This window comes from Drosophila hydei, unplaced genomic scaffold, assembly GCF_003285905.1.
Source record: "Drosophila hydei strain 15085-1641.00,03,60 unplaced genomic scaffold, DhydRS2 tig00008134-arrow-pilon, whole genome shotgun sequence".
In the NCBI taxonomy this organism is placed as follows: Eukaryota; Metazoa; Arthropoda; class Insecta; order Diptera; family Drosophilidae; genus Drosophila; species Drosophila hydei.
Window position 1 is genome coordinate 627,875 of NW_022045843.1, and position 27,652 is coordinate 655,526.

Here is a 27,652-nt window from a genome sequence, read left to right on the forward strand (position 1 = left end):
GAGTTTTAGTTCAGTTTTGGCAGAATTGATAGATACACGAAGCACCCAGTGCGCGCAACGCAACGACGCGTCCGCTGTAGATATACAGATACAGATACAGAAACGCAACGCTTTGTTGTACTACACAACGCAAACACACACCACAAAAAAATAAAAAAATAAAATAAAATAAAGTAAAATTAATATACAACTACAGAGAAGAAGCAAGGAAAACTTTTCTATTGCTAGTGCATATTTGACTCACCCCGTGACCGATTCACTGACAGCTCAACTGTCCCATATCGTAGCTATCTACCCGGAATCAGTTACTGGTATTAGCTAAACAGCAGCAGCAGCAGTGTCGGCAGCAAGTCACATCTAATTGGAAAACATTTGGCTATTTGAATCGAACACGCGTTGAATTCTGTTTATTTTATCGCCGAATTCTCGTGATTTATTCAACGCCACGAACTGCAGTGAAGCGCACATTGGCAGCTGCAACTGCAGCTACAACAGTTTCTGCGAGCGAGTGCATCATTTAATTAGCTACGAAATTGCAATCGCAATAATTCTGTGGAAATTCAACAGCAGCAAAAGCAGCCAGAGCGGCAGCAGCCACAGCAGCAGCAGGTAATAATAATACATATTTTAGTGCTTGGCGTGCCATAAATTCAAATACAATAGCCGTAAGTATGTGCAGTGGGGGCTGCAAGTGGGTCTTCGGAGCCGGATGAGAGGCAGTTGCCGTGATTTGTTTGCATGCACCCCAGACTAAATAACTAGCTAACTAATTAATTGATACCTAAGTAAAGCTGCTGCCCGACCGTCCAGCTGATAAAGCGTTCGCTCTTGCCCAAAGCAAAAGCGAACGCAATTACAATTGCCAAAGAACAAAAGCTCGTTAAGCGCTACAAAAGGCAAATGCGGCTAAGCTGTCAAAGCAAGGCGCACAGAAGAGCTTAAGCGAAACACATTTCATTTCCATTTCAATTTCCATTTCAATTTCGATTTCGATTTCGATTTCAATTTCATTTGTGCCACTGTGACTGCGATCGTTTCTGAACAGCCAAAGGCGAATCACGTGTCACGTGCTTGACCGAGCTTTGCTCTCTGTTAACGCTGAGCGTGGTTAAGTCACATCACGTCACGTCTGCCTCTCACGCACGATCACCTCTTGCTGCTCACGCGCTCAGCGCCAGCTACAGTTCACCTTGCGCTCCTATCTATACATATGTGTGCCTCTCCCACTTTTTGTGCGCTCTCCCGCTCTGTTCTATGTGTTTCTTGGGCATTACTTTGATTTCTTTGCTGCTCTCGCTCTCAGCTGGCGCTGACGATTGGCGTTGCCAAGTTCATATACATCTAGTGATATACTCACACTCATGCTTATGCTCTTGCTCGCGCTCGTACTCATACTAATACTAATACTGTTACTCTTACTCGCACTCGCACCCGTACTTCTCGTGCTGTGCGTTCGCCTCGCATTTGTATCCCGCAGATTGTTTCAGTTTTTCTTTTCTTTTATTATTTTCGTATTGTTTTGTGTTGTTCTCGTATCGTAACGCGGTGCGCCGCGCTTTGCAGCTCTGAGCGAAATCAGTTTGACGTTTTGCTTTGACAAGCAATCGTCGTCGCCGTTGTCGTCGCCGTCGCTGTTGTCGTCGTCGTCGTCGTCGTTGTCGCGAAGCGTCGCGTCGGTCCGTGTGGATGTGGATCGAGATCTCCAACTCGCAGTCACAACTCGCCGGTAGCCGTCGCCGCAGCGCAAGAATAAATATTCTTTCCATTCAAATTTAAAAAGAGAATAAAAGAAAACTAACGCAGTTGTAACCAAAAATACGAGTATGCATTTATTATGTGTGTGTGCCTGTGTGTGTGCGTGCGTGCGTTTGTAAATTAGGCAACCATAATGTGAGCCAATTGTATATCGCAGATATGTACATAGTTTGTGTGTTATCGCTGGGCGCATTTGTGACGTCACAGCGCAAGTTGTGCTTGCACTTTAGTAGCTGCTGCTCTTATTTGTGTTGCTATTGTTGTTGTTGTTGTTTGTTACTTCGCCTGATGCTGTTATTATACTTAATGCATTTAATTTAGTTATGCAGCTATGTGCACACATACTCACACACACACACACGCAACACAATTTCAATATCTTGTGCGTCAACAACAACAACAACAATAGAAATAGAAACAACAAGCAGCGCTGCTGGCGCCGCTGCCTCCGTGCTATGAACGTGACCTCCGTGTATTAAAATAAATTCTAATTTGTGAAGAAAGAGGCAGCAGCAAAATGTTTTGTTATTGTTGTGACGATATTCCGCGAAGAAGTATTCGAGTAGCTATGCATACACACACACACATACGCACGCACGCACACACACACATGCACACACAAATCTGTATCTACGCACATGTGCGTGTGTGAGTGCCCATTGTTCATGTGTATTTGTTTAATTTATATCTAGAGTCTGATATAAATATTAAAATAAAAAAATAAAGATATATATATATATGTATCTGCCGAGCCGCAGGCAGCAAGCAGCAACAACTTTAACGACTAATTTTTGGTACGTCAACAGATAATGTATTGTATATGTACATACTATACTTTAGTTTATTGTTTTTATTTTGTATCTTCACAAATATGCTGTGGCATTTACACACACGCCAAAACATGAACTCACACACACACACACACACACATATATATATATATAACTAGTACATATGACTTGCCTTGAATTTGTCGCTGTCTCATTGTCGCACAATATACGAAAAATGCCCTCCAAAAAAAAAAAAAAATTTTTAAAGAGCGAGAAAAAACAACATGCAAAATATTAAAAAAAAGAAATAAAAAATTTTTTAAATGACAACGAAAACGAAATAAACATTAAAATTAAAATCAAAAGCATATTCGGTGGGTGTAGACAATTTTCATGCGACGGGCGTCGCGCACATTGCCAACATTATGCACATACATATACATCATCATATTATATATATATATATATATATATAGAAGTATATATCTTGGCCTGGTCTCCATCTCTGCCTGAGTCGCTGTCACCAGGCGCAGCAGCCCATTAAAAGACGCTTAAAGCTGTCTCATGTCTCTCAGCCAGTTAGCTATTTGCAGCCATAGATATACATAGCTGTAGATATACACACAGAGAGACTAAGGTAGACCTATATAGCCATAGCCATACTTGTCATAAACAATGCAAAAATATCGACTCTGTACTTATAAACAAGCCGCAATCAAGTTGCAATTTGCGTTTTGCATGCGTTTCGCTTTGGCTCTTTGTGTTTTGTGTTTTGTGTTTTAAACAAATTTATTGTTGCTCGTAACTCTATATACAAATATCGTCGTAGTGACCCATTTCAGCGATTATCTAATGTCTATTTCAGTTCAGTCTATTCGTTTGATTTTTCCTATCTAAGCGATACGCGGAGTCCGCAATCAGCGCCAGGCACCTAGCGGCACCTTCCCGCGTCTTTTTCTTTTTCTTCTGCTGTATTTTGTTTTTGTTTGTTTGTTGTTTTTTTTTCGAGTTTTTTCTTAATTAATTCTCAATTTTAACTGTTTATTAAAATTGAAATTGGCGTGGCGTAGTTATTGTTTACAGCAAATAAAACTGAGCCGTGCCGTCGCATACTGATTTCGCCTTGCAAGCCCAAGTTACAGTGAGCACTGCATATTGCGAACTGGCATTTTGTAAGCAGAGTTATGCAAGCGACCCCTCATCATCATCATCATCATCGCGATGATCATCGTCATTATCATTGTCGTTGCCGTGTGCATGCTAAGCAGGCCGCCCATTGAGCAGCGCTAGATATAGTAATAGGCATAGTACCTACTTGTCCACTATATACAATATATATATATATATATATATATATATATATATATATATCTATATACTATATGGGAAGTCAGCTTTATTACTAGAGGCATGCATATAGTCTGGGCTAAGTGCAGGGCATTCACGAATCGCGATTTATTGTGCTCGTATTGTCAGCCACTTTCGAGATGTTTGCGCGTAATGGACGACACTTCTCTGCCTTTATCTGGCAGTTTAGATCGGCATTTGTAATGCAAATTCCACACTAGCTCTCCCTCTCTCAGAAACTCTTTCGGCAACATAGCCAATACATATCTATCTGCTTACAGCCATTATCAAATAGGCCAGTATTTTGGCTTGTCAGCGATTAGTTTTTTTTTTTTCGGCTCTGCCATTTGTCTCAGTCCAAGGGCGATGTAAATATGTTTGCTGTGACGCACGAGGAGCGAAGAATGAATGAGTGAATGAATGAATCAATGATATTCTCGATGGGCACCGAAGGTCGTACACTCTAACTGCGCAGCCCACGCAGCAAATGCCATTTGCCATTTGCCTAAAAAGTATAAATTAATTAAAATTCATTTAGTATTTATAATTACACGCATATGACGATCAACTTGGCAGCCTTTAACGGGCACATCAAGAGCTTTACACTATAATTAAATCAAATTTCATATGTCAATAGAAATATAGACAAATTTACATAAGCTCAACTCTGGTTGATTCATATGAGTTTTATTGCTGGCTGGCGTCAGGTTGAGTCTAAAATCTGAGACTTAAATCTAGTTAACATAATATAGTATATGGTGGGCTACGGGCTTAGACAGAGCTGTGATTGAAGCTTTGCATATATAAAAATTGCTATTTATAGATTGATTTATGAACTAAATTATGTAATGCGCTTAGAATAAACAACAATAATAAATATTTCAACTAAACTCACATGCTTTGTTTATAAACCAAACCAAAGATTGATTAAGCAAATATTTCATAAGCAAACAAAACTTGAGTAGAATATGATTCACTTTCTAAATTTCAATTTATTGAGCAGTGAAACACATTTATTTAAACAATAAGTTTATTAGCCCGTGGGCTGATTATAATTCCTGCTCAATGATAATGATAATAATCAAATTAAACGCTCATTATCGTGTTATTTAATGCACTTTTCTCACAAGATATTAACTTCAAATACGTTGAACTCCAGATGCGAGCTGACACATATATACATATGCACATATATATGCATGTGCGTGTGTGTGTGTGTGTGTGTGTGTGTTTGTAAGCTGTAATAAAAATAAATTATATTTTTAGCTCGTTGCCAAAGTCGTAATTAATAAATCAAATACATAGCTAAATTATCTATTTCGGTGAGAGCATATAAATCGCGTGATTAAAAATTTGCTACAATGTGTGCGCACACAGATACTCCTCACACAGACACGCACATAGTGTGAGATATCTATAGATCGATACATGTGTAAGCAAACAATACGACTGCAGCAGCAGCAGCAGCTGCAAAACATCAGTTTGCAAAAACTATTAGCTACAAAATTGTGCGGCTGCGTTTTGATTTCAATTTCGATTTCGATTTTGATTTCGACTTTTTTCTCTTTTTTTTTTTTGTTTCTTTGTCAGCTTTGCCGCTTGGCTGCCAAGTTGGCTCGAATATGGCTATGGATATGGCCCCCTGTTGCTCTACATGGCAATGCCTGGCTGCGGCTCTCCATACATGATGTACACACGCACACACACACACTCGCACTCGCACTCGCTCGCATACACACCTGACGATGCTATTATACAAATACCAACTACCACCTGCATACTAATAGCGTGCAAAACATTCCATATGCCCACCTTGGTGGCATCGTGACTGTCAAGATGCTACCGCTTGGCATTGCAGCAGCCACTCTAGCCCACCCAGCCACGCCCACACTGTGGTCGACCCCAGGCGTTAATAGAATTTGCTGCTGCCGAGGCCTGATGTGATTAGTTTTAAGTTGCATAGTGTCAGGCGCATGTCCTTGTTGCCACACACACACACACACACACACACACACTTGCAGCTTAAAAGCGCAAAGCAAAAATCATTAATTTTCTTTTAATAGTTATGCCTCAGCTAAAAATAATTTGTTTAAAGCAACAAATAGTCAAGCAGAAGAACAGCTATACAGAAGAGTATATGCAGCAGATATATATATATATACTATATATATATAGCTGCTCGATCTGGTAGCATTGGAAATGACTGGCCATTGTCTCGACGTGCCTGAGACCGAGGCTGCTGTTGATGCTGTTGATGCTGGCTGTCTAGTTTGTGTCTTGTTGTGACGCCTTTGTTTTTGGCCAACAATGCGAGCCAGCCTGGGAGAGGCCTGGCGACGTCAACAAGTGGCCTTAAATGGCACAGCTAGACTGTTTATATCCCTTTGGCGAGTCAATCAATGTCGTGCATTGCCTGCTTCCAATCAAGTGCAAGATATAAAGCAGCAACAGCAGCTGTGGCAGCAACAACATCTCGCATTTCCACTCAATGATACAAAAGCATCAAGCATCAGCCGCCCCTAGCGCGCCGACGAGGCATTTCCTCGAGGCCGACACGTTTCCAAACTTCAGTGCGAACACGAGCACGAGGCACTGTGCGAGTGCCTCGAAAAATTTGAAATAGGTCGACGACGTTGGGGCCGCCGCGCTAATCTAAAGTGTTTTTGCCCATATCAGTTGATTTGCTTCTTTCGCTTTCGTTCAAATTTTATCTAAATATTTAAAATTGGTTTCGCCGCTGTCGATGAGGCATATGCCATTTCTATTTCGGTGTCGCCCATGATAAAGCAGCTCCAGCAGCAGCAGCAGCAGCAGCCACAGAGCCATTAGGCAAAACTAAAGCTGACCATGCGAGGAGTCCCTCAGACGCGCCTCAATTGTTCACATTTGGTCACGAACGTGTCTCCACGGAAGGGTCATCCACTTGGCTATCAAATTTCACCGTCCTCTTAGCCCGGCTAGTGAAAACTTTTCGGGTCACTTTTCCTTTTCGTCAGTGTTCGGTTAGCCTCCAAAATGCCATGGCTGCATTACGTATTAATGCTTGTGCAGGTGGATCACGTAGCTTGAATGCGCACGGTATTCCCAATACGCTCCTTGCCTTGACTCCAATATAGCCAATATCATTGCCAATATTGGGCTTTTATGAATTTATAACCGCTGACAACTTTGGCAATTTTTTAATTGTCTCGCTGGGCACAATTTTACGAACGCTCGTCAATGAAACTCTAGCAACTTACTATACATACTTATCAGTATCAACAATAGCAATAACAATAAAGCCTGTCTACCGTTCGATCCGCTAAGGTGATCGATTTTATAGCACGGATCTTATATCGTCTGTTTAATTGACTTGTTTTCCTAAATATTGTCATAAATAGCGAGCAGCCACGCCACGACGCAGACTGAATACCCTCACTGATATGGATACAGTAACAGGTGTTTCATTTGCTATAATGCCACCGATCCCTTCCCTGAAACTATGACTACATCGTTTCATCTACAGTTACTGACTCGAAATATGCTTATTTATATTTGATGTGGTTGCAAACGTTTCTGTTTAAGTGTAATACATATTCTAAAAAGTGATTAATACCTTGCACATGGTTATACTAAATCAACACTAAATAAACATCAAAATATAAATACGACTGAAACCAAATTCAGACTATTTACATTAGCTTAGTGTGGGCCAAAAATGCCAGAGCCACAAGTATTCAAAGTTCATTTTCGTAAGGAATTCCCATTTTGCCAAGAATTACAAGGGTCGAAACTTATAAATTTTCTTGTGCTATTTCTAGCCAGGCTATCGACAGTTCGGAATATCAAATTAATATATCTTTTCCCAAAAAGGCGAAAAGTATTCGAATTACAGTCGAACTTTGTTCCTTAGACTTGAGCAAATTTCTATTTTTTCTAATAAACTCAACTCTCCATAGCCTCAAGTTCATCACTCAAGCCAATATACTCCGCTCACCTCACGAGCGCGTATGTCTGCCAAAATCAAAATCAAAATCAAAATTTAAATGAACCTTGTACCTGCGCTCTCGGTCTTAACTTGTTAATAGTCGCGCGCTTGTATTTCGTCTACGTAGATAAAGGCAGTTGTAGCTCATCAAAGTAGAAATTGATATAATGAAATGGAAAACTGAAGACATCGAAAGCCGATCGCTCAACCCAACCCATTGAGTTGGCCATCGAAATTTTGTCAGCTTATGCGATAGGCGGAAAGTAAGCAACTTCCTCATTAATCTAATAACAATGCAGCTATCTGATACTAAACTGATATCATCGATTAGATATGTTTATTTATGTATCTGCTGCCCTGCGAGCCACATAATCTATTTCGCTCTGCGCCATTTCCTGTGCCCAACTCAGCCCCAATTCGAATCAATTCTGTAAATTGAACTTGAACTAAATCTCCATTTTTTAGCTAATTAATGTCGAGCAAATCAAATATTGATGTGGGAAATATTGGAGTGGATCATTTAAGTTGACGACTCTGAAGTCCTTTTGGTCTGTTGAATTAAGATAGCAGCAGTTCAATTGGTCGGCTCTGACTGGCTACCTACGGACTCGTTTTTGGTCTGGAGCTGAGTAGATCCTGCCTGCCCATCTTCGGCTGCTGCCCATGTTGTCCTCTACCCAAAATTCTATTCTATTTGAGCTTAAGCTTAGTAACTCCAACTCCCACTCACTAAAGATTACCTCTCCCAAGATTCAATTAGTCAGTTATCTAGTTATGCTGCAGTTTCAAATGGTTTTTAATTTTATTTTGGCTACAAAACTTTGCTTTAATAAAATGTTAAACGCATTTTCGACTCATATTTTTAGCTGTTGCTCTTAACCCGAACTTTAAGGTCTTTGCCCAGTTAGACAATTTATTATTTATTAAGCTTAAGATGGCTTTAGACCTTTGACTCTCTCTAACATGAATTTTTAATTATTTTTTTCTCGCGCTGTTTTCTTTATTTTTATTCTACTTGACTCGATTTCTCACTCACTGAAATTCTTTCGCAGTTTAATGTAATTAACATAAATTTAACAAATATTTACAAAGTGCTTTGACTAAAATAAGATAGCAGCTGCTCTGCTCTCCCACTCTAACTCACTCTCGCTCTCTCTCCCTCTCTCTCTCTGTGTGTTTGGCTCGACTTAGTCTGAGTCTTAATAATATTTAGTTATCTAAATGAGAGAATATGATTAAGTCTTTATAGAGTATCTAAGAGTGCGTTTATTTAGTTATATATCATAAAATCTCTAAAGTTTTTGAAGGAATTTGAGTTTTAACTAAATGCAGCTAAAATTGTTTTACAACTTGCAGTAATTATAGCTCCGCCAAGCAGCGCAAAAAAACGTATTTTATTAAAAAGTAATTCAAATAAACCAGAATAACTGGAACAATCTAGATAATCAGCGCAGCAAGAAAGCTATACTTAAATTTCAGAATTATAGCAGTGCTTATTGAGCCATATACACGCAGAGACGTCTACAGAGCGAGGGGAGACAGATCCATTGATGAATTGATTTAGTCAATTGACGATGATTTATGATGATCATGTAGCTAATCTTAATTGTTGTTGGCTACTCGAGTTGTTGGCCTCACAGCTGGCACTAAACTGGTTTTTAGGGTCTAAACTCCGGCCAGCCAGCCAGCCAGCCAGCCAGACACAACGTGTGTTCCAGCTGATTGCAAGATAAGTCAACTATTTAGCCAAAAAGACTTGGCCAGCAAATATGGAGGTCAAAAAGTTACTATTTTAAAGGCAGCAGCGACTCGGGCGTGGCACTTGCCAAAACAAAACTTGACTATTCATGAAACTCTGCTCTATTTGCAGTGCTCTCTCCCGCTCTGTGTGTGCTTGTTGCTAATATTCTCTATTTTCTTTATCTTTACGGTGCTTCTAGCTGGCTGCTTGAGATGTAAGCGGAGAGACGGCCAATCCAGCCAATCAATAGATCGCCGGTTGACGCGCACACCCAAAAAATGTTTCAATTATGTTACCCACAACAAGCGCACAGCCACAACAACAACAACAACAACAGCCAAATAGAAGCAGGAATTCCAGTGTCAGCACTAAAAGCCACAGCTTAAGCAGCAGCAGCAGCAGCAGCAACCAACACTCGGCAGCTACATTGAAACTCAAGAACCAAACCAAACAGCGACCAAAACCAAACCGAAACCGACAACAAATTAGCATAGCTATAGCAGCAAGGGCAGCAGCAGCAGCAGCACAGGAAACAGGACAGCGCCATGGGCTGCTCGCCGAGTACATTGCCCAACTCGTCGTCGACGGCAGGGGGAGCGGGTGGCGTGGGCAATGCGCCTTTGCCACCGCTGGATGCCAATGAAAAGGATGGCAGCTTGCTGTTCTGCATCAAGCTGCGGCGCAGCCGCATGCGTCGCTGCAGCTGCGGCGCTGTCACGCTGCAGAATCAGAACGGCGACGGCAGCACGGGCAGCGCCACCTGCGGCGACAACATGATGTGCAACCAGGGTCTGCTCAATCCGCTCCAGACCAAAAACGAGTCCGACTACGAGAAGGTGAGTGCGCCAACTGTGGCCAGTCCGAGCCGACCACCAACCAATTGAACTGCATCTATCTTAATCCCCGCCTGCAGCTCAGCACTGGCAAAAAGGACTCCATTGTGACGGTGGCAGCTCTAGGCAACTTTACGCACAGCGTTGTACGCCGTGCCACGGGAACGGGCAGTAAGTACTCATCCAATACCAAACCAATCTAACATGTTCCAACTGCCCCAGCTTAGCGTAAGCAGTGTGCACAGTGCAAACACATGAAAAAGAGATTTGTGCCCTAAGCCACGGCATAAGGAAAGGCTTTCAAATTGCGCCATTTTAATATGTCAAAGAGATTTCCAATCAATTCAGAAATATTTTATGGAAAAAAGGGCTTACTGCAGCTGGAGTCTGTCTATAAGCGAATATTATTAAATTAAATTCATTTATGGTCTGCCTCGCAATGTTAGCTTAGGACTGAAAACACTAAAATCAATATTGCAATGCTCAGTAAATTACTTGAGCTCTTCAAGGACTCGTATCTTGGTCAGCTTATGGCGACAGATGAAGCTTACAGTGGCCACTGTTATTTGATAAGAGTTGCTTATAGTTATAGAGAAAGAAAATCACATATATATATACATAGATATATATATCTTATATATAAAAGAAAGTCTTATTAGATGTAGATCAGCCAGCTGTGAGCTGAAGTCAAGCTCGTTCTAGTTACTTATAGTTATATAGAAATATATTTCAAAGCAAACTTGGGTTAATATAGCTTACACATAGATATAAATATATATATAATATATAACCAAAGTAATATAACCAAAGATATAGATCAGTCAGCTGTGAGCTGAAGTCAATCTCTATAAATCCCTATAAAGCTCGCTCTAGTTACTTATAGTTATGTAGAAATATATTTCATAGCAAAGCAAGGTTAACATAGCATAAATATAGATTTATATATATATATATATATATATATATATATATATATATATATCTAATATATATACAAGCCTTAGTAGTTATAGATCAGTCAGCTGTAAGCTGAAGTCAAATTTAATCTCACATCAAAGCTTCTGCTTCAGCTTTAGCTTTTATAAAACTCCTTCTAGTTACTTAAATTTATATAGAAATATATTCGAAATCAAACTAGGGTTAATATAGCTTATAGATATAGATATAAATATATATATAATATATAACCAAAGTCTTAGATGAGTCGGCTGTAAGCTGAAGTCAAATTTAATCTCACATCCAAGACTCAACTTCAGCTTCAGTTTCCTACATAAAAAGCAGACTCTAGCCGCTTAGGGCATTCAGTAGTCGCCGCAACTCACACAGCTGACTGCTTGGAGAACATCATTAAAAAGCGCTAAGGGCTAGCAGTAATACGATCTGCGACAAGTCAGCTGGCGCTAGTGTAGGTCTCTGGTAAATCCAGGTGCAGCTGTTTTGTGTAGACTCCAATTAACGGCTCGCCTGAAGAGCTTGAGCTGCGCCTATCAATGGTGCGGCAGACGGTAGCAATTGTAGCCAGAGCGCGAGAGAGAGAGAGAGAGAGAGAGTGAGTGTGAGTAGGTGAGGGAGGGAGCGACGAAGCGAGAGAGAGGGAGGCAGAACGTGAGTGCGCTTTTGCGCTGTGACTGAAACTTGATCGCGCTCAGCGCTCAGAGCGATCGGCTGAGAGCGACGACGCCGTTTATCAATGTGTGGTGCGGCGACTGCGCCCGTGCCCCACTGCAGCCCAGCCGCGCAGTTGAATTCGCCTCGGAGCTGGCAAACGCAACAGCTGCTCGCCATTTATGGAGTCAGTTGCTTGGAATTGGTTCGCCGTGTCGGTTGTAAAACGCTTTCGTAACGTCGGGACGTTAGCTCGCCAAAGGTCTGCGGCTCTGGCACTGTGTCTGCTTCGGCATTGGCTTTAGATTCGTTCGCCTGCCTCTCACTGCACAAATAATAATAATAAATATATGATAATACACAAAATATACAGCGTAATCGACGTACGCACATGTGAAACAACTGCTCTGGCTTCGCCCAAGTCGCTCGTTATGCAAATCGAGCACGCAGAAGGTGAAGGCGTTCAAATTCGAATTCAAATTCAAATTCAAATTCAAACTGAGATTCAGATTCGGTTCGGGCGCGTATCGCGGGCGTGTCGCCAACTGGTCGCCAGCAGCAGCGGCAACAGTTGCAGTTGCAGTTGCAGTTGCAGCAGTAGCTCGTTGCACTGGCCTAATGTGACGGCACAAATTTGGCCAGACTGCAACGCGTATTAGCCAGGGCCAACCAGTTGAGAACCAAAATCGAATGCAATTAAAGCTTATGACACTACCAACAACAACAACAACAACAACAGCTGTGTGACACACAAAATAAGAAAAAAGTAGCTGAAAGATCGCTGCAACTGGCGTGTTGTGTTGTGTTGTGTGGAAAAAAACAGCTCGGCGCCACATAGCGAGCCAAAAAGCAAAAGAATACAGCAAGACAACAGCAGCAGCAACAACAACGCCAAATAAAAAAAAATATAGCAACAATTTATACGCCGTATCGAAAAGTGTTAAAATTCAAAATAAACTTCACAACTAAGTGTGCCAATAACAACAACAACAACAGCAGCAGCAACTGTGCTAGTTGCTCACAGCGAGTAGAATACGATTTGTCTAACATTCTAGCAGCTCCACAGCTATATAGTATGTATCTGTATCTATGGCAATTGCTGTGTATCTGGCTGGCTGCTCATTCTTGACTTTGGCTGCACAGTGCCTGCACCTGGCGAAGGTGTTGGCGCAAAACTAGCTCATTAACATGTTGCGGCTGTCAAGCTAACTGCCAGCTAACAGCTAACGGCTAACGGCCAACGGCTAACGACCCAAAGCGCTCCAATAATGCAAACAACAGCTAATGAGAACAAAACACCAGAATGACAAAAACATGCTTATATAAATTTCTGTGTGTATATATTTTGTATACAACAGCGAACAGAGCACACACACAGCAAGAATTTTCTAGCGCAGTTGATTATTAATTTTAGTTTATTTTTATATATATTTTTTTTTTTAATTTTATATTTTTTTTATTTTTATTTTTTTTCACTCAGAGATAAAAAAGATTCACATGACAATCTGGTTTGCGTTACACGCGACTCTGTGACGATCTTTCAGATTCAGCATACACACGCACACACACACACACACACACAATCGAAACGCTCAATTACTAACACAGACGCACACGCAGCGGCGTTGCCAGAGCGCACAATATGCGCGCGATCGACGATCGGCAAACAATAACAATCGCACGAACGCCCACGCAATGGCGCCAAAACATCAATCAAAGCCAAGCAGACAATGGCCGAGGCACACACACAAAGTACACAAAACACAGCTGAATTGCAGCAGAAATGTTGCCAAATTATGCTTGCCTAATAGCCTCGCCTCGCTGCCTGGCCGAGCAGGTGTCAATGGCCAAGTGCTCTGCGCGTTTATCGCTGCTTCGCATTAATTACTCAATCAGAATTGAAATCAATTGAATTTGAATTTGAATTGATGCGATTAGCTGTGCCCGCTAGACCTTTAAAACTATAAATCTCAGAATCACAAAATCTCGAAATCTCTCGACATCTCTTTCAACAAATTGTCGCCTTTGGCTGCTCCGCTAGCCACGTGAAGCGCCGCGACCTGGCAGTTTCTGTCATAGATTAGATTAAAGCGCAGAAAGTCCGCTCGCTGCGAGAGAGTTCCACAATTGTTGTTGCCTGTTCGTTTGCACAACCAACTGGCCGCCAGTGTCAATACTGGACTTGTCCCCTATCAACTATGAACGCTGAACGCTGAACGCTGAACGTTGATGATCGCCGTCAGATAGATAAAGCCTCGTTGTTTGGTTTCGCATTTCGGGTTCAGGCGAAATGTGAGCAACGTGCCCAGAAGCAGGCCACCTCACTAACTGTACTCTAGAACACGCTCGCTCCCACTAGTTCAATTCCCTCACATATATATATACATATATATATATATATATATATATATATATATATATATGGCAGATGTAGATTGTGCACGCGTTTTGTTTTCTACTTGATTATTTGTAACTGTGTCTCTGTCTATGCCTCTGTGTGTGTGGGTTACTGAAAACGCATTATACGCCTGTGTTTCAGTATCCGTATCTCTATGTGTACGGGGGCCTAAACATCTGAATACTATGAGCAAACTTGCCTGATATTATCTTATCAAAAATTAATTGGTTGTCATGACAACGAGCAAGGCGCAAAAGACACTCTTGGCCAGCAGTGACCGGCTTATGCCATCCGCCGAATGCTCTGCACTTGCAATTCCAATTTGAAATAGTTTTGGCTATGTCCCGGAATGTGGTCGATAACATGTCTCGATCTAATTCGACAATAATATAGCAAATACTTTCATGTGCCGAACTTGAAATTTTCATTTGATTCTAGCAATTTTTTATGGTCTAAAAATTATTTGTATTTGTTTTTATTTTTCTGTGCGCATTTCGCTTCCCAACGGAAATTGTTAACAAATGTTGCTTTGTTGTTGCCTCGGACAGAAAAATATTTACGCGATTCGCTGCGGATGTTAAAGCCTTTGAAAATCACGTCTTGGCCAACTACAAGTGCAGCCAGACAAGACTTCAAATGTATGAAAAAATGAGCATTTTAATTACATTTTTATAATCCCCTTTAAGAAGTCATAATGCCTAATGGGCTCTAGTATCAAGTGGCATAATGTGATTTATAATTGTGCCGTTCAAGTGTGAGCCATACAAATTCCACTCAAGCATAGCCAAGTCTAGAAAATATGTATAAATCAAAGAAATTAATTTCTATGAAACTGGAAAACCAATTATTGAAATACCTGGAAATTCGAGTGAATGGCCAATTTCAACGAAAGCAGCTTGCATGAGCAGCGTCAAGGCTTGGCCTAAATATTAAATTATGCCAGCTTGAGCAAAAACTTCAATGGACCAATCCTTTGCCTTAAAGTCGACTTATTCTATAGATATATATATATATATAAATAGGCTTAATTATTAATAGAGCTCTTCAGTTTCTCTAAATTCAATCAACAAAGGAAAAAAGCTGCTGACTGTTGGCTATGGCCAAAAGGCCGAGCGCTTGGCGTGTAGCGCTCAGTGCGGTCGCTGGAGGTTTCAGAATCCGTGCGAGAATTATCATCTGGCAAACAGTTTTTCATAACGGATTAGTGCGGACGTTTCGCCGTTGGCCAGGTCTAGTCAGTTCCAACCAGTGGCCCGCAACGCTCTGCTCTGCTCTGCTCTGCTCTGCTTGTACTGTGCTGTTGCTACGGATTCCTAATTTAACTTTGACTAACTGCAATTTGAGTTTTTCATTGAAGTTTCGTTCGTTTATTTTGCTTGCCGTACGCAAATAACGGTAGTCGCAGCCGTATACGTTGCCATAACTGTGCTCCTGTTTGTCGAGCAGTTAAATTTTAATATAGCCCGCAGTGTTTGCACAGCGTCGTGGCCATGTTGCATACTCGTAAATAAGCCAAGTGCTAATCGATCAAAATCAAGCGCACCTTCAACTCCAGCAACGCCAGCAACGCCAGCAGCCGCACCACCCCACCCACAGGCCACCTGGCATCAGGCACACTTTACACACTAATGAGCCAGTAACTGTTGCCAGTGTGTGTCCGTGTGTAATATGAGCCTTAATGTGAGCAAGTGTTGTAAGTATTTGCAGCCAGTTCCATTGGCGCCATTTCCGCAGTCGTTCATCAAGAGACGCTTTAGATTTAAGTACTCGTGTGCAGCTCGCTGTGTGTGTGTGTGTGTGTGTGTGTTGGTGTGTGGGTGTGTGCTCTGCTCCAAATAGTTGAGATTCAAATGACAATTAAACATAGTCATTGAGTATCTGAGCATGGCCACGACGAAAGTTTAAGCCAAAACCGAAACCAAAGCCAAAACCAAACCCTGTTGCTTATTGCTGGCAACGTCAGCGGGCGGCTACGGCTGGCTGCTACTGCCGTTGCCGCTGCTGCGGCTTTTATCTAAACAATTTATCGATTTTCGTTTAGATTACAACGCGTACCGCTAGCCAGCGCAACTGAGGCAAGCGGACGCTAACAACGATAAGATACACACAGGCCAAGCCAAGCCGAGCCAGGCAGGCAGGCAGGCAGGCCATGCCAGGCAGCATATATTTATTTGAATATACGCAAATATTTTCTCTATATACATAAGTGCGAGTACATGCTCATACACACACACACATAAAAAAATTATATATATATATATATATAATGATATAAGCACGGGCAGCGTACTGGCAGCTCAGTTGAGTCCCGCATGTTTATGTTTCAGGGCTATTTTTGTTCATAAATACTCATAGATACTATGAGAGACATAGTTATGCATGTGGAGCAGGTTATCATTACGCACTAATTGTCTGAAATCAATGCCAGCACAGCCAGATAAACAGACGGGCAGCCGAGCAGTCGAGCAGTCGGTTTCTCGGGCAACAGCAACAGCAGCAGCTACAACAAAATAAATGACAAATTAACACAGTGCCACGAAAATAATCAAAAGCGATAATTATGTTGAATATTTGTAGTTAATTTGCAAAGTCAGCGAAAAAATACGGAAAACACAGAGAAAAAATAAAAACAATATAAAAAACAACAACAACAATAAGAACGAAACCCAAACACCGCACAGCAACCGCAACGGCTAAAAGCCAAACAATGATTATATCTAGCCAGCCAGCGAACCTCTCCGGGACATCGTCGGCCCACATGAGCGAAGAAGGCGTTGAGAGCGACTGCAGTTGTGTGGGTGTGGCCGTCGCTGTTGGCGAAAGCGCGGCGACGACGACGGCGGGGGCGGGGACGGGGGCAGGCGTTGGTCTAATGATGGGCAGGGCGGCCAGACAAATGCAAACGCATGCCATGGAGGCAGAAAAACCACCAACGCCACCACCGCCGCCTACACCAGCCACAGCAACAACAACAACAACAACAACAGCAGCCAAAACAACAACACACAGAGCTTCATTAACGCGTCCGGCCTCCGAGTCCGAGCTGCTAGTGGGTAAGCGGATTGTCTTGGCACAAGCTGGTGGGAGGGGGATTGGCTGGGGCGCTGAACGTGCGTGTGCCTGTTATAAAGTGTTTTGTTGAAATGCCAACGCTTATAATTAAATAAAACGTGCGACTAGACTAGACTGAAGATATGAATGGGCGGCGGTAGTCTTCAGCTGCCGTTTGATAGCATCTCTCACTCTCTCTCTCCCTCACTCTCTCTGCGGGCAGCGGGCAGTTGTGAACGCCAACCTAAAAGTAGGCAACACTTTTGCCAACGCAAGCCAAAAAACGTAGCATGCTTTTCAGCGCTGAACTTTTGATGCCATCGTAATATGATTTTTGTCTTTGCAGGCACTGGCACATCGGGCACCAGCTCCTCCGGTGGCGGTCGTCCTGGTCATCGCAAGTCCTCCCTGGCACTGGCACTGACGCCCGAGGATGACTCAATGGACGTGTATCAGGTGAGCATATCTCTATACCACACACGCACGCGCACACACACACACATACATATACAGATAGTTTTTGCGATGCTGCTGATTAAGTGGTCTTTTGGCCACTCTTGTTTTGCTGGCCCTGGGCCAGCGCTTTCAGTTGGCCGTTTCTTTGTTGTTGTTGTGTCTTTTTTTGTCGACAACGCACATGTGTGTTACGTCTTTGATAAGATATCTTATCATCGCTCGTTATATGATGGTAGCTCTCGCCAAAGTACGTTTTCTTTTTTGCTTTACATTTTACTCAGCTGCGCTTCTTTAAATAGCCGCTCATTTACACTGACTGAGCATTGATTCGCGAGAGGACGCGCGCCTGTGTGTGTGTGTGTGTGTGTGTGTATTGAAAAGAGAACAGCACTCGCGTGTGTGTGCGTTTATTTGCCATTGAGTCTCACATAAACAATGTGCCGCCAGAGAAATCAAATCAATTAACATTGAAGGTGGGAAATCAAAAAGTAAAGAAATAGATTAACCCACCGCATTGCCAGCTACTCGTAGCTGTCGCCCCGCTGTCGAGCCAATTGACTCAGTCGGTAGTCAGTCAGTCAGTCGCGTTTCGACCGCAAAACCTGTGAAATATTCAATTTCTAGACGTTGACCATAGCTCACGCTCACGACTGGCAGCGCAGTGCCCCATATTGCCAAGACTAGTTCGACTGGATTAATTAAATCTCAATTTGATAAGTGGAAATCTTTGCATTTCGAGACATTTTAGTTACCTTTTTTCTGTGTCTTTCGGACATAATATGTGCCGCTCTGCTGCTTACGCAAGTGCTCTGCCCAGATTACTGTTGTTTCTGCTGCTGCTGCTGGCATAGAAGGACATTTGGAGTATTGCTTGAGAGTCGAGTGTCGAGTGCTTTTGTCGTGCGTATTGAGATATTGTGAAGAGCTGTGTGGACGCAGTGAGTGAGTGTTATTGTATAATTAGCAGAATGCGCAATTGTTTGCCAAAAATTTTTCGTACTAAATCATCGTCGTCGGTGTCGTCGGCGTCGTCAGCCAGAGCCGCGGCCGTCCATTCAAATGAATTGGACGCGGACTCCGACGCGGAACGCTATGTCGTAGCAAAGACAAAAACTACTGCAACAACAACTACATTAAAAGGGGCTGCTGATCAACGGCTCGATAAAAATGCCAATAAAAAGCTGCATCAGCAGCAGCAACAGCAACAACAACCGCAACAGCCGCCAGCCACAACGACGACGACAACGTCGACGACTTCAACGTCAACGACGTCGTCCGCTGATGACGTCGATAAGAACCGGCTGATAAGCGCTGACAAAATAGCTAATTCTACTAGCTTGGATTTAGAGACAAGCAACAACAGCCACAACCACAGTCAGAGCAACAGCAATAGCAACGGCAACGGCAACGGCAACCAAACAGCGACAAATGGCAGCATCCGCCAAGTGCACGACACGAATCCGACCTCGGAAATGAAGGTGGCTTGCGGTGAAATTTTATTACCAGCGCCAGTGCCCGTTCCGTTGTCATTGCCATTGGCTGTGCCAGCGCCAACGTCAATATCAGTGCCCGTGTTGCCAGGCAACTCCAGCAAAACGCCCGAGCAAATGGAACGGGAGTACGAGGCAAATGAGGCGGCCGAGGGCAGGGATATAATGACGCCACTGCTGCGTAGTACAAGGTCATTGAGCATGGCCTTCGCCAGTGGTGCTGGTCCAGGTGGTGGAGGTGGCTGTGGTGGCGGCGCAGCTGGAGTGGGTCGTATTATGCAGCCGGAAATAGTCGAGGCCATACGCAATCTGGACACACAGGCACTGCGTCTCAACAACCTCACACTGGAGGACAGAGTAAAGCTAACACAGCGCCAGGATGCCAAGGCGAAGGAAAACAATGATAACGTTACGCTACGTCCGAAGGTTTTCACGTTTGATCGCCAGACGCACAGCCTCTACGAGCGGCGGCTGCACAAGGGCCCGAAGCTGCGCCTGTGGGTGGGCAACGGCAAGAAGCCGTCGCCGCAAACTGAAGAGGATGAGTTTAAATCATTTCAGGTATTGGATGACAAGCATTATAATAATTGCGACAGTCTGACAGCGTGAGCCATAAACCACAAAGAAGTCACCTCTTTTTTATTTATTTAGCCGATAGGCCAGGCCAAGATAACTCAGCTAACCGACAAGGCAGGCAGCCAGTCGCAATTGTCACAGCTATTATCAGTGCAGCTCTGTGTTGTGTCCATGATTCAAATTCACCTCATTGATTGATGTTGTCCCTTCCGGAAGCCATCAACAGTTCAGGTCTTGTGCCCAACTACGACAAGTCACTTTGATTCATGTATATAAATTTAGAGCAGCAATTCATATGAATTCCATGAATGAATTACGCTGGAATTTCAACATATTACATAACATATAACAGCGAAAGGTTTTATATTATTCTAATGCATTTCATTTGAAGCGTGTTCAACATCAAGAAACTGTTTATCAATTCATTAGCTGAAATATTGATCAAATTTTGTCTGATTGCGTCGATTGTGTTTATTGAATGAGATAGCAAGTGTGCATTGCATATTCTACTATAAACTTACTTATTTATGCGTGAGCAAAACAAAGGCCAAATAAGTCTCAAAAGCCAATTAAATCAGAATCTCAAGTAGTCTGAGCAGCTCAAGCGGGCCTCTTCCCTCATGTATACCTTTCAGTGTTATAGCAAATTATCAAAAACAAATTGGATTTTCGTTGCTGGAAGCTGGCAGCTAATCTTAAGCGTAAATTGCTTAAAAATTACTTTTTTTTCTTGCGAAAGTAAATTCATTTTTGGACAAGTTGAGGCTGTACAGGCTCAACGTGTCTTCGCATAGCCAGTTTATGGATATCGATTTTAAAATCAACGCTTATCAGTTGTCTTTTTCCCAAAGACGGTTATAAATAGTTTCGAATTTGGTTCCGTTTGATGTGAGCTTGTGTTTTCATTATTGAATTGACACAGGGAAAGGCACGTACAGCGCGTGGCTCTCAATGTGAGTGTGTGTGTGTGCGTGAAATCCCGATTTTCACATATCGCATTTATTCATACGAGCATAATAAATCTGCAGGCCAAGTCACCAATACGGCAAATGGCGCCCCAACAATTTCCGTCGGGCACAAGCAATTTTATTTTAATTTATCATCATTTTAGCGACACATACACGCTTCGCATATTGTACGACACACACACACACACACACACGCACACACTCCCCCGCACACACATTGGTAAACTGACACGACACAGACAGAAGCCGAGTTAAGCCCTCTTATTTTGATGGCAAAGCCAGCGCTGTAGATTTTTATTAAATTTTACACGTTGCTTCACCTGCTGCTCACCTCTTGCTCGCCTCGCACTCACCTGCTTTAACTTCTGTTGCAGCGAAATCTCATGGACTTGAAATATCCAACCGTGCTACCACCGAATCCTCAACTTAAGGTAAGCTGACACGTGCCACTGTTCCATTCGGCATACCTGATGCCAACTTACCTTCCTGTCCAATTTGACTAATGCCCAATCCAATGTCGATTCGGTCCGCAGGCGCTTTTAGTTTTTCACAAATCGGATAGCATCTGCGAGGTGGTCACCTTGGCCTGCCAGCGCCATCAGCTGGACGTAACGCTGGTTAAGTCCAAGGAGGAGGCGCTCGAGACCCTGCACAAGTCATATGCCACAGCGCAATGCTATCACCTAATTATAATTGATGCGCGCTCCACGAAAGGTCTCGATGCCGAGCACATTGCAAGGTGAGTGCCGGCGACGTTGCGTATACGTGATGTCAGCTGCCCGAGGGCAGCTAAAACTTATCACTTAAACTGATGCCACTTTCTCTAACATTCTCACCTGCCCCCCACGCACACACACTAGAACAATACGTCACACACACGGACATCATCTAACGACAATAATTGCCGTCTGCAAAAAGAGGTAGGTAGAGCGCTGAAGTCAATCAATCCACCTGCTGCCACTAGCTAAATGTCTCTTTCAGTTTCTTTGAGAAGGATGATGCGCTAATTGCTCTATTGGACGCTGGCGTTAATAGAGTAAGTTTTCCTCTCGCTTGGCCGCAATTAGCCCACTCAGTCACCCACTTTCTGATTACGCCCGCAGTGCATAGCTGAGACGACCAATCTGACCCTGTGCAGCGTGGAACTGAAGCAGATACTGCACTCGATCATACGGCCACATAATGTGATGTCCACTCAACAGGTAAGTGAAACACGCAATTCGCAACTCGCAACTCGCAACTCGCAGTTCGTAATACGCAATCGAGTTAATGCCATGTCCGGGGACGCATTAATTCAATTAAACTGGCGTCGCTGTTGCTCTAATCAAATTGTAAATGTTAACCAGAAGCCCGCCTCTTGCTCCCTTCCGCACACAGGCACTCTACACGGCACTGCACCGGCTGAAGGAGGTGGTGCTCATCACGGACGACGTGCTGCGCATACAATATGCGAACCGGGCCACAGAGCGACTGCTCAACATGCGGCTGGTGAGTGACTCATGCAACAAGCACTAATGCGCCCTGGGTGCACACAGACAGACACACATGCCACACAGGCATTAATGCGATTTGTATTTGAATGCCCAACAACAGGATGAAATAATTAGCAAGCCATTAGGCGACATCTTTGTCTCCGACCTGTCCACCATCAGCGAGCAGGGCAAGAGCATCAAGGAGTTTGATGGCATTCTAATGGTGCGCCGCAAGAATCAGGAGAGCATTCCCATGCACGTGCGTGTCGTGCCCGTGGCCTGCATTGGCAGGTAAGTGCAAAAGCTTTCAACTCTTAACAGGGTCGAATTGATTCCATTTGAACATTTTCCCCTTTTCCCCGTGCAACTGCAGTGCACCCACGCATCTGATTTTCAACTTCGATATACCCGGCGGCGGTATGGACTTCATTGCTACGCTGCCGCAGCCGAAGGAGGCGCCACGGGGCTCTCTGCACTCGGTGCGTCGCTGCAGCTTCGATGTGCGCTCCATCGCGTCCGACGGACTGCGTCGCACCAGCCTGGCCAAGCTGACGTCGCTGCCACTGGAGGCGCCCATCACCAAAGTATGACTCCATTTTGTACGCCCAATTGGTTTTGACTAAACTGTTGACCAACCCACCCAATCCAATCCAATCCACCTCATCTGACAACATATGACTGCTTTTTGTGCCAATACTAAAATATTGTCCGTGTCCGCGTCCGTGGTGTGTGATTTCTGTGTGTGTGTGTGTGTGTGTGTCAGTCATAATGTTCCACCATTGTTAGGTACTAGCACTGCAGCATCAGTAGCAACTACCAGCTCCCACAACATCTGCCACCACGCACATCAACAACAGAGCACACACACACACTCCGACACTGCCAACGATCCATATTGAAGGCGTTAGAGCTATGCCGATCTGAAAGGCTGAAGATAGGAAGATAGAAGGTATTTGCAGTTGTTAGATTAGTAGAAAGTGATTTTAGCATACGCTGGATCTGCTTAAATTAACGGAAATTGAAATTTCAAATAGATTTGAGTGAGCTTTAAGGCATATTCCTTGTAGGAGCAGAAAATTAGAATTTTGCCTCGAATTACAATTTTTAGACGAATCAAAGCTTAGCTTTAAGCAAAGTAAATATTTTTTATAAAAATTTGTGTAGTAGAAACAACTCAATGTTGTGGCAGATCTCAGAACTTGAATGTCTTCATATTAAGCACATATTGCGTATACGCCCCTTTGAGCAGCTTGAACTAATATCAATAGTATTTACATTTATGAGCTTAGCTATTCTATTACTTCAAGAAAACTGTCAAATATATATAGAAAATCAATGCTCAATGGCAAGAATTGCGTTAATGAAGCCCAAAATCAATGCTCAATGCCAAGAATTGAGTTAATGAAATCCCAATTATAAGTTAAAAAGGTCAAGTAGACAGATGCTGCAAGTCCATTAAATGACTTTTGTATAAGCACAGTTCAGTTCAGCTACATTGAGCTTTCAGTTCAAGTACAGCTTATATAGTTCCAGTTCAAATACAGTTCCAGTTCGAGCATAATTTCCGCTTAGTTGATCTGCGATGCACAACGCTAATGGAGCCAGCAGTTGGGGATGTCTGGCCAGCGCATATATGTGGCTTAATTATTCATACGTATCTAATGGCTCGGTTTTTGGCACATACTTGATAATTGATTGATTTAACGCTACTAATCCCATACTGAGTCCACCAATATATCAATAACAGACGACAACATAACCAAATTGCACAACTAAAACTATTGTTTTTACATTGATTCTCTTTTTATCTCTTATATTTGTTATGTTCTCTTTTACTTTTATGTTTTGTGTGTACTCGAACAAACAAACAAACAAAATATCCAATAAACATTATTGTACATATGAACTGGTTCCATTCGCTCGCACGTTCGCTCGCTCGCTCGCTCGTTCGTTTTGCTCGCTGCGCGTCGCTTGCAAAAAACAAAAAAAAAAAATACAAAAAAAAAAATAAATAAAAAAAATACAAAAAAATATAAAAAAAAATAATCAACAAAATCTGTTCAAAACCAACAAAAAAAACCAACGCACACGCACTTTAGATAATCAATTTACTATCACAAGTACAGGAGAATTGTTCGGCCGACGAGGCACGCCTCATAGACAAAGTCTTGGACTTCCTCAAGCGCGAGGGACTCTACAGTCCCCAAATGAAAGAGATACGCACAGATGATCCCATAGCCACCGATCTCATTGGTGCCCTCCTGACGGTAAGTAGAGCCTGTGACCCCAAATGATCTACTAATGGAATCGTTGTCAAATCAGGGTCCCAGTGTCTACTCGTCGCGTCGCAGCTCAAACGACTCCATCATTCGCACCGGCAACTCGACGCGCACAGCCACCATAGTACCCGCCAAGATGAAGGTAGACAGATCTGGAACAAGCTATATATAGCTTGCTTTATAGATTCGATTTAATGTCTTATTGCTTTGCTCGCAGGCCAATCCCATTATCATGGAACTACTTGAAGAATCTCTTAAATGGGACTTTGATATTTTCAAACTGGAAGAGATCACCGACTACCATCCGCTGCTGTACTTGGGCATGGAGATGTTCCGACGCTTCGATGTCTTCGCCACGCTGAACATCGATGAGAACGTTTGCAAGGCTTGGCTGGCCGTCATCGAGGCACACTACCACAAGAGCAACACATATCACAACAGTACACACGCCGCGGACGTCATGCAGGTGTGTTGGGTCTTCATGCACGTCTGCTCCGTTCAATAGTTCTATAACATCAAACTCTTCCAATTCGCAGGCAACTGGCGCATTCATTACACAGCTGGCCAGCAAGGATATGGTCATGGATCGCATGGACGAGGCAACGGCTTTGATTGCAGCAGCAGCTCATGACGTCGACCATCCGGGTCGCTCCTCCGCCTTTCTCTGCAACTCGAACAATCCACTGGCCATATTGTATAATGATCTGACGGTGCTGGAGTCCCACCATGCTGCCATCACCTTCAAGCTGACCCTGGGTAAGTGAACGCAGAAAATTGAAGTTGAAATCCTTATGCTGACACCTGGTATGCCGGCAGGTGATGACAAGATCAACATATTCAAAAACTTGGACAAGGAGACGTACAAATCGGCGCGCAGCACCATCATCGATATGATTCTGGCCACGGAGATGACGCGTCACTTTGAGCACTTGGCCAAGTTTGTGAGTGTCTTTGGCAATGAGATGGAGCCGCGCGAGGTAAGCTGAATACGTCATACTCCCGAGTCCAAACCCCGGATTTATCAATCCTCAATTTACTGCAGCTGGTGCAATCGGAGGAGGAGACATCCATTCTCATGCGCCGCATGCTCATCAAGGTGGCCGATGTGAGCAATCCAGCCCGTCCCATGCAGTACTGCATCGAGTGGGCGCGCCGCATTGCCGAGGAGTACTTCATGCAGACGGACGAGGAGAAGCAGCGGCACATGCCCATCGTGATGCCCATGTTCGATCGCGCCACCTGCAGCATACCAAAGAGCCAGATTGGTTTTATCGAATATATTATACAGGATATGATGCATGCCTGGGACGGTGAGTTCGCTCAAGTCTGCAATGATATTTGAGTAATTGAAATTCGCTTCGATTTCAGGCTTTATTGATATGCCTGAGCTGATCACGTGCATGCAGATCAACTACTCACAGTGGAAGAAGTATGACGAGCAGGGCGTGAATACGCTAGCCGATATTATGGCCAAGCAGCCGCCTGTGGGCAACAAGTCGTCGAGCTCTAAATAGCATACGGCTTTCCGGAGATTATTCTCGGGTCTACTGAAGCCGCTGCCGGCCCAGGCGCCTGGCACATCCACAATTGGCGAGAACGAAATGGAGGATATGCTCTAGTGCAGGCGCAGCCGGACCCAGAGCCGCGGCTTACGTCGCTGTCTCTCGGCATAGGTCTCGTTCTACTTGTTGTTGCTGCTGCACACATATCTCGACTAAATAACGCTTCCAAAACTGTGCTCTGTGTGTGTGTGTGTGTGAGTGTGTGTGAGGCAAGAATCTTAATTCGCATTGACAGTTGGTTGCCAAGAATAGGCGCACACACACACCTGCACACACACACTACACACGCACACGAAAACTGTCGCAAATGTTTGAAGAGCAAAACTAAACAAAACAAAGAAAAAACAAAAATACAAAAACAAAAACAAATTATTGGGCTGGACTCAAAATTTAATATTTAAGTAACATCACAAAATGAAAAGAAAATTGTATGTATATGTGTATATCGGTGTGCCCTATTAAATGTGTGTGGGCGTGCATGTGTGTGTGCGTGTGCATGGCTGCGTGTCAAAATATATATACATATTATATATATAAATAAATACTAATACAACAACAAATAGTAAAACATAGTCACATATTGTCGACGTACGAACAATATGGCGTGCGCTCTAGAGTACCTAAAACGGTATAAAACACACAGCATAACCAAGATGGCACACATACTAGTACATAAGTCGTGTACGTGTACGTGTTTGTGTTTCTCCTCTCCCACCTTCACCTGCCCTCACACACGAAGACAATCTCTGTTAAATACAACTGTCCAACTACTTATAAATTAAGATAAATTGCAAAGGCCATAGCTAGATGACAAGGATTCGCGACGAGTGAGTGTGAATGTGTGTGTGAGTGCCTATGTGTGTGTGTGTGCGTGTGTGTGAGTGGATTAGCAGGGCAGAGCAAACGAACTACTGGCTAGAATTACAACTATAACTATTTCTACTAATGTACAACTCGACTAGTTTGATTAGCACAACAATTCGAATCCACATATGTAACGTGCGTAATTGTATGGGGCCCTTTCTACTACTACTACTACTACTATTACTACTACTACCTACTACTATCTGATACCTAATATTATATATGATTACTGTTGATGTGTTGAAATGCAAAAGAAATTTATAATTAAGTGAAATCCTTTTTGAAATCTTTTTTATCTAATTGACTGAACAAATTACATATTATATATAACAAGTAAATTAATACGAATCGATAATACGTTCTTGTTGACAAAGAAAAGCAAAAGAAAATCTACAAAAATATAAACCAAAAAAAAGAAAAAGAAAGCAAAAATATTATATATATATATACATATATGTTTACATACCTATGAATCAAAGCAAATGCAAAAAATAATAAGTATATATTCATATATAAAT

At 42.9% G+C, this 27,652-nt stretch overlaps 1 protein-coding gene across 8 annotated transcripts; it reads left to right on the forward strand.

Annotated features, from left to right (window-relative positions):
- The first annotated feature begins 369 nt into the window (after window positions 1-369).
- LOC111603845 (high affinity cAMP-specific and IBMX-insensitive 3',5'-cyclic phosphodiesterase 8) lies at window positions 370-26,647 on the forward strand. 8 transcript variants are annotated; one of them, XM_023321626.2, is made up of 19 exons: window positions 370-609; window positions 9,780-10,416; window positions 10,494-10,584; window positions 17,814-17,923; window positions 21,332-21,388; window positions 21,491-21,696; window positions 21,818-21,877; window positions 21,939-21,993; window positions 22,061-22,159; window positions 22,335-22,445; window positions 22,551-22,720; window positions 22,803-23,013; window positions 24,556-24,696; window positions 24,752-24,850; window positions 24,926-25,174; window positions 25,245-25,464; window positions 25,525-25,685; window positions 25,751-26,018; window positions 26,077-26,647. In XM_023321626.2, exons 2-19 carry the CDS (start codon window positions 10,126-10,128, stop codon window positions 26,220-26,222), a joined length of 2,745 nt encoding a protein of 914 aa, XP_023177394.1. In that variant the 5' UTR covers window positions 370-609; window positions 9,780-10,125; the 3' UTR covers window positions 26,223-26,647. The 8 variants fall into 8 exon arrangements, with proteins under 8 accessions (XP_023177394.1, XP_023177389.1, XP_023177390.1 ...); XM_023321621.2 differs by having other exon boundaries at window positions 371-609; window positions 24,529-24,696; XM_023321622.2 differs by lacking the exon at window positions 370-609 and adding an exon at window positions 2,534-2,549 and having other exon boundaries at window positions 24,529-24,696.
- Window positions 26,648-27,652: the final 1,005 nt, after the last annotated feature.